The 15,205-nt window shown below is 37.3% G+C and overlaps 1 protein-coding gene across 2 annotated transcripts; it reads left to right on the top strand.

Annotated features, from left to right (window-relative positions):
* The first annotated feature begins 594 nt into the window (after positions 1-594).
* On the top strand, positions 595-11,248 carry LOC103724045 (beta-glucuronosyltransferase GlcAT14B-like). Of its 2 annotated transcripts, none has more exons than XM_008815179.3 (5): positions 595-738; positions 1,020-2,062; positions 7,565-7,640; positions 7,739-7,854; positions 10,189-11,248. In XM_008815179.3, the coding sequence occupies exons 2-5, from the start codon at positions 1,462-1,464 to the stop codon at positions 10,740-10,742; spliced, it is 1,347 nt and encodes a 448-aa protein (XP_008813401.1). In that variant the 5' UTR covers positions 595-738; positions 1,020-1,461; the 3' UTR covers positions 10,743-11,248. The 2 variants fall into 2 exon arrangements, with proteins under 2 accessions (XP_008813401.1, XP_026656143.1); XM_026800342.2 differs by having other exon boundaries at positions 961-2,062.
* Positions 11,249-15,205: the final 3,957 nt, after the last annotated feature.

Below are 15,205 nucleotides of genomic sequence, written 5' to 3'. Positions count from 1 at the left end.
TAGTTTAACTGGATTTATTGTGATAATGAAAAACAAAAGATGCACTTTTTTCACCTTCCCATTCTTATTCTCTAATTTTAGTGCCCAATCAGCTTCGGAAGCTCTGGTGCATAAAAAATTGGGTATTGTGATAAACTTTATATACATTGCCGTCCTTTTTTTCTGTTAGCTTTGAAGTTTAAGTTCGTGCAACCCCCATATTTATATAGATTCATTCCTATCATGACTGCATTACTTCTTTTTCTTTAATTCAAGAATGAAACAGAACATAAATCTTGTTTCTTATGAGTTATGAATCTTTTATGAAAATTAACTACCAATTTAAAACCTCTGATACATTCTTATGAGTTATTGCTTTGATGCAAGCAAGCTTCAAATCTATTAGACACAAATCATGCTGCAATGCGGGTACCGAAAAACTTAGGACATTAGATACTGGGTTACATTTCCAGTACTGTTTGTGAGATCAGCTGGGCCCCACAGAGTTACAGCTCGCACGAAGCCGCTCTTCAATAAGATAATATTTTTTTAAATGCTTTAATAAATTGAAGTTTCCAGGCACTGCTCTGGCTTTTTTCCTTTACAAATGCCTATAAAGCCGGCTATCATCCTGTACGGACAATCCACTCTCTCTCTCTCTCTCTCTCTCTCTCTCTCTCCGCCTTCTTCGAGCAGGGTTTCGGCGATCGGATTTCGAGCGCCATTTAAAGAAATTTCTCTCGCATCAAAGTTTTTCGAGTAAGTCTCTGCTCCAATTTGGGTTCCTCCTGCTTCTGGTTTCTTTTATAAGCGCGATTTCAGAGGATACTTTGGTTTTGTTTTGGTTCTGGTTCCCCTCGTTTTCTGTTAATTTTTTCTTCCAGATTGAGAGCATTTCGTTGATAAAGAAGAGTTCTTTTTATGTTTTGTTGTGTGAAATTGTGGATCTGAAGCATTCTTGAATTTTTGGTGCTTTCGGAGGGTGGTGCGCATTTGATTCTTCTTAATAACAGATGCATCTCTTTCCATTCTCTCCCCAGATTGCGCAGCTTATGAATTATTAGAGTGATTATTGTTGCTATCTGTTGGAAATTTTGGTATTGGGAATTGATAGTTTTGATCTCCTGGTGTGGAATGGGCTGCCTGCTCCTATTTGAGCTGTAATTATTAAAAAGATTGATCTTTGCGCGCTGGATGATTGTTGTTGGATTGGCCATGGTACTTGCAATCATCGAGAGTTCAAAATATCGAATTCGTCTGATGTTCGTGTTCTTCAGAAAGTTATAGGCCGTTGATTAAATGATACATATCCTTCGGAAGAGGCGGCTTTGGTTCTGCTACCGAAGTTCCTTGCTGCCTTTTTTCTGTTGGTGTTGTCTGTCACTGGAGTAGAAAGAAGGTGCTTCCTTGGATAGATTGAAGGCTGAAAGGTATCTGGAGCTACTGAGAGAATAGTTGTTTCTGTGGGTAGTTAAGAGAAGTATGAGGAAAAATGGGGGCCTTCACTCGGGGAGGGCATTTAGTGACAGAAGATGGCTTCTTCCCTTTTTGGCAAGCGTGCTGGTCTCGATTACTCTTTTCTTAGCAATGGCTTTTGGGCTCCTTTCCCCTCAATACAATGGGGATTCATTGTCATTAGACATTGTCTCTTTTACTAGTTTGGATGATTCCGATGGATACTTTATAGAGCCAGATTCCCCAAAGCGCTTCGAACAGCCTTTAGTTCCGGAATCTGAACCACCACGTATAGCTTATCTTATCACTGGTACAAAGGGTGACAGTCTAAGAATGAGAAGAACTTTGCAGGCTATATATCATCCAAGAAATCAGTACATTTTGCATTTGGATATGGAGGCTCCCCCTCGGGAAAGGATAGAGTTGGCCATGTATGTTAAGGGTGATCCTATGTTTAGTGAGCTTGAGAATGTACGCGTGATTGCAAAGGGCAACTTGGTGACTTACAAGGGGCCTACGATGATCGCTTGTACACTTCATGCCATTGCGATTTTGCTTAAGGAGAGTTTGAAGTGGGACTGGTTTATAAACCTCAGCGCCTCAGATTATCCTCTTATGACACAAGATGGTAACCGCATGTGTTTATTTTCTGATTATCTTTTTCTATATTTAAAAAACTTGTATTTCATCCATATACACATTCTACAATGATTATTTTATTGATATCACATTAACATTATGAAAATTTTCTGTTGACTTTTATATTCTGTGGTTATGCAATGATAATTCTTGAACTTGCCTCTGTAAAATGCTGTACTGATATATTTTCATTTTAATTTTATATAATTCCTTAGATTTTGCATGAGATGGTCTAAATTGGCAAATTCTGGTGGAAGCTTTTTCATTTAAGCCAATATATTTCTGATTTCAAATTCAGTACTTAAAAATTGGACTGCATAGAGACTAGCATAATTTTGTTAATCTAGTGAAAACCAATTTGCTATTGCCCATTTTGGTCGAGAATCTCACTGATTTCAATTGAATTTTACAAAAAACCATGCAATATGTTTGGACATTCATCCCGAAACTAGTTGGAAGAAAGATAAAGGAGAAACGAAGGAAGAAATTCAGTTTTTCGCAGATAAACTTTTCCATAAGTTTTGTTCAAGAGAATGTAGCTGTTGTTGTATATGGCATAACAAGCATAAAGTTAATTGGAAAATGGAAAATTTATAGGCAATATACACAATGAAAAGATTACTAGAGATGTTATACCTTGCATAACTCCATCAAGACTTTAAAGTATCATTTGGAGACAGGGGGTGCAAAGGAGATGCATTCTATGGGTTTAGATCATTTTCCACATGCAAGGTCTCAAACACAGCTTTCAGATGAAACAAATGAAACCTTGTCGATTTCAGCTGAAAAAATAAACTTTATGGCAGCGAAAACTTGAACTTTGAGTCATTTCTTTGAATATTATTTAATCAACCATCTAGATTTCAGAAACTTATTTTTGAAACTTCAAACAGTATATGTGGGCTACATTTGGCTTGCATATATCTTGACCTCCTGCATATGTGACTTCACCTTGTGTCACTTCTAAGCCCTACTAACTACTCTCTAATTAAATAGCTGCTAACATGACAAAATTGTGCTCCTGGAAGTGATCATTTTCACAGTTTGGTTTGATTCCTTGAGCCCAAATAGAGAGTATAAGAACTAGAGTTACGAATGACAGATGAAAGGGAAGAAAGAAGCAATAGTATTCAATATATACCACCAGAATTGATTACAGCTTCTCTTTTATAGCCAAACATGTAATAAGATTTATAAAATAGGATTTTTTTTGGAATTAATTAGGGTGCCTTTAGGGTTACCCTTAGAAAAAAGAGGTAGCAGATATGATAGTTCAGACCTTGCACAACAAAACATACTATAAAAATTTCTAAAAATAGTAAAATTCGAATATGTATAAAAGCAAGTGTAGCTAGCTGTCGAAATCAACTTATAACAGAGTTCTAATGACTTGAAGCCTTTCCTAATCCAATGTATACCTAAAGTGGGACCTCTAGACAAAGAATCTACTTAAAGTAGGACTAAATGATCCCTTTTAAAAAGAGACCTGAGAATTAGTTTAGAAATTTTAAGAAAAATTAAATACATAACTGCTCTCATGAAACTTACATGGGAAACTGCTTAGACTAAAAAAAGTATATTAATGAAAATTAAATAAAAAATAACTAAATTCAAGTATAATGTAAATTTAAATTGCATCAACAGTAGTCTAGTTATGCTTGGATTAGTTTGCACTTGAAATGGTAGGATAAAACAGAAAAGAGTTTGTTTGCTATTTTTTTTTTTATAACTTTGAATTGGGTTGTCTATTATTGACTTAGCTTTTTGATATGATAGGGGAGAGAGGGCAAAAATAAATAAAGATCCCCTATTTAAATGAAGTTGGCAAACTATTTGCTAATTTCAGTTAGAAATCGGCAAAAATAAAAAGGATCCCTTTGAGCCCTCTCTCCCTCTCTCTTTTCTGCCTCTCTTTCTCCCCCTCCCTCAATTTCGAACCACGAAAATGAACCGTGCCAGTAACCAACCGGTCCAATTATTGCCACAGTTCGGTATGTCCGAACCGGCCAGTTTGGGATAGTTCAACAAACCTTGATGGTTTCTAAATATTCGGTTCGTAATTGAGTCTTAGATGTCGTAGATCTTGCTGTTAAATCCTATCTAGACCTATCCAAAGTGATCAGATTTGTCCACGATAGGTCAGATGATCCTTCTAGATCAAAGGTTCTTCTATTTGGGGAATTTAGATTCTGCAAAATTAAAATAAAGTTGGGGAAATGCTTGCATCCCCATTCCAAAACTGAGCCTCTTAATTTTCTATTTTGAATTTGTCTTCTAGTATGAACTGTTCATTTCTTTTAGTATCAATAGAACAAACTTCATGTCACACCGAGACATTAAAGACAGTTTTGTAATAGGAGTTATAGATGTTGAAGTTACAGGTATTTGTTGAGACTCAAAACTCTATGAGTTGTATGACTTTCTTCTCCAATTGACCAAGATGAGACTTCACATCAACATCCGCCGAGGTAGAAGCCATCCTCGCCTTTGTCCTTCGATGTACATCGAGGACCAAAAGCTTTTCTCCCATCTGCATATAGTGCTCACGATTCTGGATCATGCACTAGACATCCATAGAAGAAGTATCCTACTCTCTAATACCTTCTTGCTCCGATTAGAAAGAAGTAAGGTTTAGCTTCAACCCACTCAACTTGGACCTTTCAGAATAATAAATAAATAGGATAATTTTCGAAAATAGGGTTCTAAGCCCTCTTACCTTTGTAAAGATCCATAAAACTTTATGGTTTCTCTACTTATACTTGTGAGGTCCGCCCTTTTAAGAATTTGAAGGGATACCTCTTCTAGTTAAAAGAGGAATTATATAAAAAATAGGGTAAAACCCTTTTTATTTTCTTCCAACTAATGTGTATAAAATTATGATGCAAGCCCTATATTATACTAATGAAGTTTGACTTTTTCCGAGTCGGATTTCTCTCCTAGTCAGGGTCAAACGTTTTCAAAACAAAAATATGTTAATAGATGCTAGATCTCAACTCTTGCATTAACTTTGTATTTCACCACATTGCCAAATGCATACAGAATTAGAGGTTTTAGCTTCCCGAAGTTTCGATTCGCGATCCAGTCCTAAATATGGCAGATCTTGCTGTCAAACCATGTCTGGATCTACACAAAGTAACCAAACTGGTCCATAGTGGGTTAGATGATTTAGGATGGGGCAGAGACGAGTTTCTAAATGAAGCGTTAGTATGCTGTGTCAAAAAGAAGAGGGAGGACAAGGATCACAAAGTAGATATAGGATTGGTAGAGAGGGATTGAGGAGATGAGCGATATAACATTATAGGGGACGTGGTGGGGGCTAGGATGAGGGCACCAGTAGATCCCAGGAAGCATTTGCCTCTCCTAAAACTTTGCAGTTTCTTAGATTTCTTGGGTTGTTATTAAATCATTTTCGGAATTACCTCTTTTAATTTTGAGGATTTACTAGTTTGGCTTCCAAATTCAAATATTCTTTATTTCTAAGAAAAAATTGAATCCCTCTTCCACCAGGTTGTTTCAATCATATACTAAATAGCAACAACTTCCTTTACATTTGTCCTTGCCTTGGAAAGAAATTATTTTTCATTCTTAAAGAGAACGGGCCCAAGTTACATGATACAATTTCTGGGTTTGCATTTTGACAAATCTCCTTACTGGATTAAGCCAATCCCTATTCAAATTTTATGCAGAAAAAATAAATGGATTGGAGTATTTACTTCAGATTTTTCTGTTTCCATATAATGAGAATAGAAAAAAGGGCAGCAAGAACAATAAAACAAGGAAAAAAAAGGAATTTAGGGAAGGAATATGCAGGGAAAAAAAAGCTGCCGTAATGATGCTCAAGCCTAGGCTCAACAGCGTAATACTGTATTCTTACTAGTTTTTTGCTTTGACACCCTGTAATTTCTCTGAGCCATTCACATATTTTAAGTAGAGGACTAGGATTAAAAGTTACAGTAGATTTTGTACCACTACTGATACTGGGGAAGAGTTCTAAGTTGAGCATAATTATGATACAAAACCATGGGTTGTTATTGAACTTTCTTGATACCATCACGACTAGAGTTCTTTCCTTGTTCTGTCCTTTCACAACCACAGCAACCAGTGCTTGATCTGATTGCTTTAACTAATGGAATCAGCAATAGAAGTGCCACAACATTCACAAGTTCAAATGTAAATCAGCTATCAGAATCTTTAGCCTCACCTAGGTCAATGCCATCCCATCTTCAATCATATTCAACTAAGTTATCATCTTCTTTTGATTCCCTATCTATTTGATTATGTAGTCATGCCTCCATACCCATAAATTTGAGACAAATGGCATCAGTCATGTTATAGATGGGGACAATGTCCCCTTGCCTGACATTGTCATCATGGTGCTTACAATCTACATGGTTATGTTGGACAAGGCAGCCAAGTCAGATGAAAAGAGATTTTCACGTCTTAGTAGGGACCTTTTTTATGATGCCTTAGGATTGGCCTTCACCGCCTAAAGCAGTTTAGATTGCAAATACCTACCTTGCCCTTCTTTAGTCTAACAGCTAAGATTTAAATTTTACAATAAATACTATAAATAAGATAAGGCAGCAAACTAAACCTCTTTATTATTGTTATTATTGTTATTGTCATTGTTATTGTTATTGTTGTATTTTTCAATTTTATTGCCATGTGAAGAATAAGATCTGCAATTTAGTTGTGGCTACCGTTCAGATAATACCTTTTGTTCTCTTCTGCTCTTCCTTTCTAGACAATCCCTTGCTCTATTTTTCTTGTATATGTTTTCATGCACGTATATAATGGTGCAAGTTTCTTTGAACTAGTCTTTATCATTCCTTGCTCGTCAAACATTCTGCTGATAAGATGCCTATTTAACCATGCAATATTTATACCATATTTTTTTATAACCTTTATTTTTTTTAATATTGCATTATTGCTATCTCGATCTAGGTAGTTAAAGAGTTGGTCATGTAGTTTGTATCATGCTTATTGATGGACTTTGTTATACGCGCATCAATATCACAATGCTCTCCTTAAAATTTCATACTCTGTAAGCTAGTGAGTATCGACCCTTGAAAAGATCAAGAATTCGGACAAAGGTTCATCTTATGCATATCCTTGATTTTATCAGCCTCAATTAATGATTAATGTTGTTGTCATCAACATGTGCTCATTTACTCATTTATTTCCTGTAATCATATGAAAAGATCAAGAATTTACACATTTCTTCTCTGGTTTGTAGCTATGTTGATCTGCTAATAGTGAGATTTTCATGATGATTGGATTGATAACACGGTAGATAGTCTTGCAATTACAATTGCTGATGCATTTGTTAAACTATTGTTTAGTGTGTAGAGTTACAGTTTACTACTTCAGATTACATTGTAAAATCACAAAGAAAGCTATAAGCTTTTGTTATGGATTCTTATATTTGAGGTTAAGTCATTGACCTTTTGTTACATTTTCAGCTCTAACTTGTACTGGGTAATCCATGCAGATATACTTCATGTTTTCTCTACCTTACCAAGAAATCTTAATTTTATTGAGCACACACAAATTGCTGGGTGGAAAGTGTAAGTTCAACAGAAACTTGTACAATTGGTTGTTTTCCTTGCATTTTATTTTTCACTCGTCAAACCCAGTTTATGTATTAAATTGTAAAATAATGCAGGAACCAACGGGCAAGACCAATCGTTATTGATCCAGGTCTTTATTTGTCAAAGAAATTTGACATTGTTGTGACTAATCAACGCAGGGAACTGCCAACAGCTTTTAAATTATACACTGGTAAGGTTTTTGCATAGAAAATTCTTATTTTACTTTTGTCTGGTAACTTTTTTACATACTCTCATCATCATATGTAGGTAGCTCTTTATTGGTTTATCTAGATATTTAAATGTAGATATTTAACTAAGAGTTTCTTCTGATATCTCTGTTAAGACAAGCGTCTTTTAAGTTGATCAGCCAATACAGGTGGCCCATTATTTGAATCTATATTAAAATAGACTGAAAGCCAGAAGGCCAAATATGTTCTTTCCATGGAGGCTGCTTACATAAAGGGGAGAAAATTCAAGTATTCCGTAGTTGGACTTCATGTCTTAACACGAACCCCAGAATTGGTAGAAGATCTGGTATGGGAAATAATATGCTACATACGATTCTAGCAAGTATGAATGGGACCCTAAATAACAAAGTATTGATACAAAAGTTATTTCCAATTTATGGTCTTCCAAACATAGTTCTTGCAAATCGTGTACATCCACTGAACTGTACTTAATACTAATTAAAAAATTGTTTTTAAAATATGAACTTATTGCTACATGAAAAATAAGAGATGTAAAAGAATAAAATGTCTTATGCATGACAATTACTAGCTTTCTGTGGAAATTCATAACTATAAACTATATTATTATGTGCATCTTTTTTTTTTTTCAATTGATGAATATGTATTAAAATGTTTTTGTTCCGAAAAAGGGAAAAAAGAACAATTCATTTTCAAAAGCTGGTACCTGAACAAGTTCAAGAAGTATAAAGACCAAGAGAATATCAAGCAAAAGGTGAACCCAGATGTTTCAGCAAAGCGGTTAGCTTAAAGATGATAGCGAAACAATCCAATTTGCCATCAAAGAAAAGGAAAAAGGATCACTTCTAGTTAGGAGATTAAATGAGTCCAGTACACCCAAACCATAAATTTATCAGAACTGATTTGGATCTGAAACATATCCAAAAATTGGACATACTGCTCAAGTTTGGGTCCTAAACTGGAAACTGATGCTTAAACTAGGTTGAGTCAAGGTTTTGCTGAAATTGGATTTATATCCTAAAAATTCAGTTGGCCCTTTAAATTCAAATATGCTTGGACCTGATCTGAGTTGAACCTGTTATGTAAGTTCTGGATCCAGATGCATATGTTTTAACCAAAATGATGAGTGAAAGTCAGATATCATTATACCCAGCTCAACTAAATGCTGTTCATGATTGCTGGTCAATGAGTGTATATCATTTTTATCGAAGTTCAGTTATGTATAATCCAGGAGGAGCATGAAACGTAGTGGAGGTATAGCAATTGAATTGAACAGTAGCATTTGTTTATGATCAACTGGACCAAATGATAGGTTTTTGACACCTTGGCTCCATGATGCTGGAAGATTTGATTGTTGAAATGCATATTATCACATGGACTTGATTCATGTTTAAGTCCGATGTATGAAGTGTACTAATGCAGCCACTCACCCCACTTAAAGTTCATTTTTCGTGCTGCTATCGTAACATCATAGTGTTTGTAGCTAGATTCCCTGAACATTTTTTTCCTGTTCATTTATATGATATAAGAAAACAGAAAGCATAGACAAAAACATAAGCTACAATGGTATCTTTCTCTCGTTGGCAGATTTACCCGCTACCATGAGAACTTCTGCCAGACCCTAAACCCAGTTTTAGTCCAAGGGAAAATTGTCAAACTTTGAAGCTGAATGATGGAATCATATATTTGATGGAATCCATGAGTGTTAAGTGTCGGTTGGATTGATGTACTCGGAATCTGTGTGTCTGCTGGATGTTTTAAATAATCATGCATCCTTAAATGATTCTTGAAGGCATCCAGCAACCAAAGGCTGAATAGTACATTTTTATTCTTGTGTTTGCTTTTACAGTTACCAAATGCTTTTAGCATCATTTGAGAGTAAGTGGGAATTTTATCCCAGGGAGATGGATTATACATAGATTGCTTCTTAAAGGTGGCTTTCTTGATGACACTACCAGACAGCTCTATGCACCATTTAGCATTTGAATATCAGACTCCTAGCTGCACCACAGCGTGTTTTTTTCTAAACCTACTGAAGCATCCAATAAATAATAAGCAATGAAACAAAAGGAATTATAACATAATTTAAGTTAAAAATAGTTTCTGGAAAAAGATCGGACAGTAAGGATAATGGTTGCATTAATGAGAAATTTATGGGCTATCACTTCTGTAAAGCATGACTGCAGATTTTAGATTTCTGGAAGCATGTTTGGGTATGACACCTTGGATTATTATTGCAATATGTGTTTCAGTTTCGTTTCTTCTCTTTTCTTCAATTGGCTCTTCATGTGTCATATATCATTTCTGTTTGTTCGCAGGTTCCGCGTGGGTGATGCTGGCTCGGCCCTTCCTTGAATATTGCATATGGGGATGGGAAAACCTCCCCCGAACAATCTTGATGTACTATGTAAACTTCATCTCCTCACCGGAAGGCTACTTCCACTCTGTCATCTGCAACTCTGATGAGTATCGAAACACAACGATAAGCCACGACCTGCACTACATTGCTTGGGACAACCCTCCGAAGCAGCATCCCCGCTCCCTCTCCACTAAAGACTTTGGCAAGATGGTTAAGAGTGGCGCACCTTTTGCTCGGAAATTTGCAAAGAATGACCCTGTCTTAAACAAGATCGATCGGGATCTTCTTGGCCGGTCTGAGGACCAGTTCACTCCAGGTGCATGGTGCATTGGGAAATCAGACGGCGGGGTAGATCCATGCTCCTCGAGGGGAAATGCTTCTGTGTTCCTGCCTGGTCCAGGTGCTGAAAGGCTGCAAGAGTTAATGAAGAAGCTGCTGGCTGAAGATTTCCGCAATGGAAGTTGTTCATCGCTGCGTTACGATCAGACCAAGAGAATGTGGAAAGCTCCTTGATGTATATGGTTCATTACAGTTTTCTCAAACAACAGGAGCAGGCACACGTTCTTGTCCATTAGAGGCCCTTTTGTATTATAGTTCATCATATCAACGAAGGCCACACGTTTGAGAGCCACAAGAATGCATTCATTTCCAAGCTGATATTGAAGGAGATGAGAATCAAACCCACCAAGGATGAATAAATGTAACATAGCTTGTCATTGCTACTGGCTAGGATGTTGTGGTTGGTCCTTAGTAAGGCTGCAAATGGATAGGGTTGATCCGTGACCCAACCCGCCCTGTTTAGATCTGTTCTGATCCGTTTTAAAGGACTCATAGGGTTGAGTCGGGTTCTAAAATTGAACTCATTCTATTTTTGGGGACAGGTTTGAGTTTTCTGAATTCTGAACCGATCCGATCCAATCTATTTGAAATTTGAGCAATTTTAAGTTCCAACTCTATGATCCGACTCAAACTCGGTAATCCATTTGGGCCAATAAACTATTTGTGTAATTAGACTTATACTCTGAAATTATGTTTTTTTCTACTATCTTGGTTAATTTTATATATTATAAGTTTAAACTAAGGATTGCCAGACTGGTACCGGATACTGTACTAGTCGGCATCCGGTCTGGTTCTAGTACCGAACCAATTAGCTCGGTTTGGCGATTCTTGGCCCTTATTTTTTATTTTATAGGAGAGTACTTTGTCTTTTCAAATTTTTTTTATAAATTTAAGTATAATTTGATGTTTTTTTTATATTTTTTGATGTTTCTATAATTCTGGTTTAAGCTAGATGATGCATCTTATTGCTTTAAAATAATACAACTTATAAAATGATCAACATAAAATATCTTCAAATGAAAATACAATCAATTATATACTTTTAAAGCACTCGTAGATATCTAAAATCGGGTTGAGTGGCGACGCCTCTCGTAGATATCCAGATCATCAGCATAATAAGGAGGCACATCAACCCACCCCTCTAACCAAGCAACATTGTAGTTCTATATATTCAATCCATGAGGAACGTGCGAGGATTATAAGCACTCTTGGATCTCTCACTGAAGCTCTGGCTTTGAGAGATGTCCTCTAACTGATAATACGGTTGTGGAGAGGTCCATCCGAATATGCTGACAGCAAAATCCGACCCATGAGATGTTCCGGGCTACATAGGGTCGTAGCCACCGAAAGATGCCTCAAGCGCACTATATTCATATTTGTATCTGTATAGGTCGTAGGCTGCCTGTGGCTGCGGATAATAGGATCTAGTATACAACTCGGAATCTGATACGTCTATAGATCCTACTCCACATGCGAGATTTTCTGCGGCTACATTATGTCCTCCTGAACGAGCTCGAGGAGCCTGTCTTCTATATGCAATCGTATCCTCGCGAGCTCTACCAGATCGTGTACTGTGGTTTCTATCCTATGCAGCATACGTAAATTGGGACTCACTAGTGTATCGAAGACTAGCCTCTGGCTATGTCATATAAGCAGTGGTCTCCTATCCTCCACTCCCTCCATGGCTAGCAGATTCATGACAACCTGAATCGTTATTGCTGCTGCTACTGGACTCCTCGATACTCTCCATTGGGGCCTTTTGTTTTCCTTTTTTGGTTTGCTAGGCATCTGCCTTCTTAGCTTTCATGTCCCTTTCTGCATAGCTATGTCGTCCTCCTGATCGAGTCGACCGGGTACCATAGTGGTCTTATCTGAGCATCTCTCGATCATCTTTCTGAGAGAGTGTATCGAACGAGAAAAAAGTAGGTGACTGGCTCTCATGTGGCTGCGACTAATTAGTTATGGGAATACGTGGAATATTGCGCTCATCCTATTGCTTTGCATCGACTCTAGCCTCGCTGGCTATGAAGCTAACATCGGATGAATATCCTCCTAATGTGTAACATATCTGGATTCATAATTATCTTACTCACGATAGCTGCTCGCTATCCAAAGCTGTTGCTGCCCTCTCTAAATAATTTGGTCCGTAAAAAAGAACCATATGTTAATAATAAAAGATACCGGTATACTTACATATGTCACTAAAGTTAAGTTATCTTGTCTAGATATAGGGCCGCAACTTCTAGATCAGACTCCATCTGGTAAATAACATTACACAGAGCCGCTAAAAGTTCGTCATCTATACCAATTCTAGATATGTTGGACTCGAACCGGGGGTTTAGATAGTATGCTCCATACAGAGGAGACTGTCTTAGTAAAATTATATAAGTACAAGAGCAGTCTAATTTTCAATATTCTTGCTTATTTGCTAGATGCAAGTTCCTACCTATTTGGTAGTTCTACCGTCGCTCAATGATGTCGATGCACTCCTAGGCATGGCCTGGATTTGCGTCCATGATCTAAACCTTTGCCCTCTCCATCATGTGATACTGGAAGCCCATCTAGGGATGCCTCTCGCTATCCACGGCTAGCAACACTTCATATAATGGTTTGATAGCCTTCACTATTGTAGTGGTTCGCTGCCAGAATGTCTGCTTTGTCACCAAGTCTTCGATTCTGCTTCCTTCAGTGTCATGCTGGGCATATCTATTTTCCTGCCACTCGACACTGACAAATATCTGACGTAGGGCTGCTTTCTTCTCGAGAAGGCTATCAAGTGTAACGTAGTTGGTAACAAACCGTGTGACCTATAATCTCAAAATCTCTCCTCCTGCAAACCTCCTCATCAGTGAAAGGATCCAAGTATGGCTATAAATATATCTGGTGATGCTTTAGGTTCTCTCCACCGTATGCCGCACCCTGCGGATTTTTGCAATGTCCATCAACATGAGGTCGATACAATGTGCAGCACATGGGGTCCAGAAATAATGCGGCCACTGCTGTTGGAAATCCTGGTGGTCGCATGCATATATTTTTTAAAAATTTTACAGCAGAAGCATGAATTAAACTATTTCATTCCTATGCATGCTAGAGATCATATCTCAATAACAAAAATAGATCCAGGACTTTAAACATTTATCCTAAACAAGTAGACATGATTCTATGTCTAACATGTAGTCATGCAGAATTTCAGCAACCTAGTTGATTTCTAATCTTAATTTTTAATGAGATCAGATCTCATACCTTTTTGCTTTGAGAACTTTGATGATGCCTTGATCACCTCGTATAGCCACACATGCGTCCGGCCTCTACGGATAGTCCACGCAAAGCTCTAGAAAGATCCACAACTGCAGAAGTGCTAGTTCGTGCAGAGGTGCTGCAGTGGCTGAACTTTTCTCCCTCGAAGCACTCAACTTTTGATTCTTCTTCGAGAGGATGAAGGAGAAGAAGGAGGTGAGAAGGTGGCTGGCTCTCAAAATTTTTCCAGAATTTAGAATCCTTTTCTAAAGACCATCTTTTTGCAAACCCTAGGCATGGGGGTCTTTTTATAGCCAAAAGACCCCCCACGCCTCACACCTCTTTTGGCCAACAAATTTGGCTGATAAAATTTTCAAAAAATTCTGGTGAATCGGCAGCTAAGAGCTGAATAAATTCTCTTTTAATCTTGTGCCAAGAATCCCTAAAAATCAGAGGGTTATTGCACCCCAATCTTCAGCTGCACGCCACCCTCCTTGATGCGCCATGCAGTCCCTATAAATTAGGGATTTGATTCCTATCTTTTTAGGAAGATTTGAGGCGCTATATTTTTTGAAAAATAGCCCCACGCCTCCTCTTTCCTCACGCCAAAAATTGGCCAAAAATAAAGAGGATAGGCACCACTGCTTTTAGGGATAAGGATGAGGTCTCTTTCTTCTCCAAGAAAGAAAGCTAGGGTCCTAAATTTTAGAAATTCTTCTCCATAATAAATTCTGATTATTTGGACTCTTAATCCTCATCAAATAAGGACTCTTAATTGACTTGAGTCAAGCCCAATCCAATTGGGTCATGTCCGATCAATTAGGTTATGCCCAATCGACTCGGATCGAACCCGATCGAATTAGGTCAAACCCTAATTTAGCCCAAATTGAATCTAATTCAATTTGACTTAATTAAAGTCCAATAATTCAATCAAATTGAATTTATTAGTAATCCAATTACTAATTAACCCTCCAATAATTCAATAATTATCTTAATGCAACTTTTGCTTAGGATAATTTGTCAATCGAATTGACCAAATGATCCCTGAATGATTCTTAATCATCAATCAGCCATTTGATCAACCTAGAAACTTCTATGCGTGTGACCCCATAAATTCGAACCTAAACTGGTAGCACAAGAACAACTTCTTATACTAATCGAAATGACCATCTAGCAATGGTACCCGACGTCCGAATAAGCCGAATATATGTAAAGCAAATATTCTAGAATCCAGGACTATGGTTACTGTATAATTCATCCCTTTGACTCCTAATGCCAGGATGACTTCAGAGTTCTGTCAACTCTATAATAAGTACATCCTCTATGTGATCAACTTTAGAAATCCTATGATTCCTCACAAGGATTACCCTGGCCAAGGTTTTGCTAAATTGAACACAAAG

Source organism: Phoenix dactylifera, unplaced genomic scaffold, assembly GCF_009389715.1.
Source record: "Phoenix dactylifera cultivar Barhee BC4 unplaced genomic scaffold, palm_55x_up_171113_PBpolish2nd_filt_p 000092F, whole genome shotgun sequence".
Taxonomy (NCBI): domain Eukaryota; kingdom Viridiplantae; phylum Streptophyta; class Magnoliopsida; order Arecales; family Arecaceae; genus Phoenix; species Phoenix dactylifera.
This window is presented reverse-complemented; position numbering and strand designations above follow the sequence as displayed.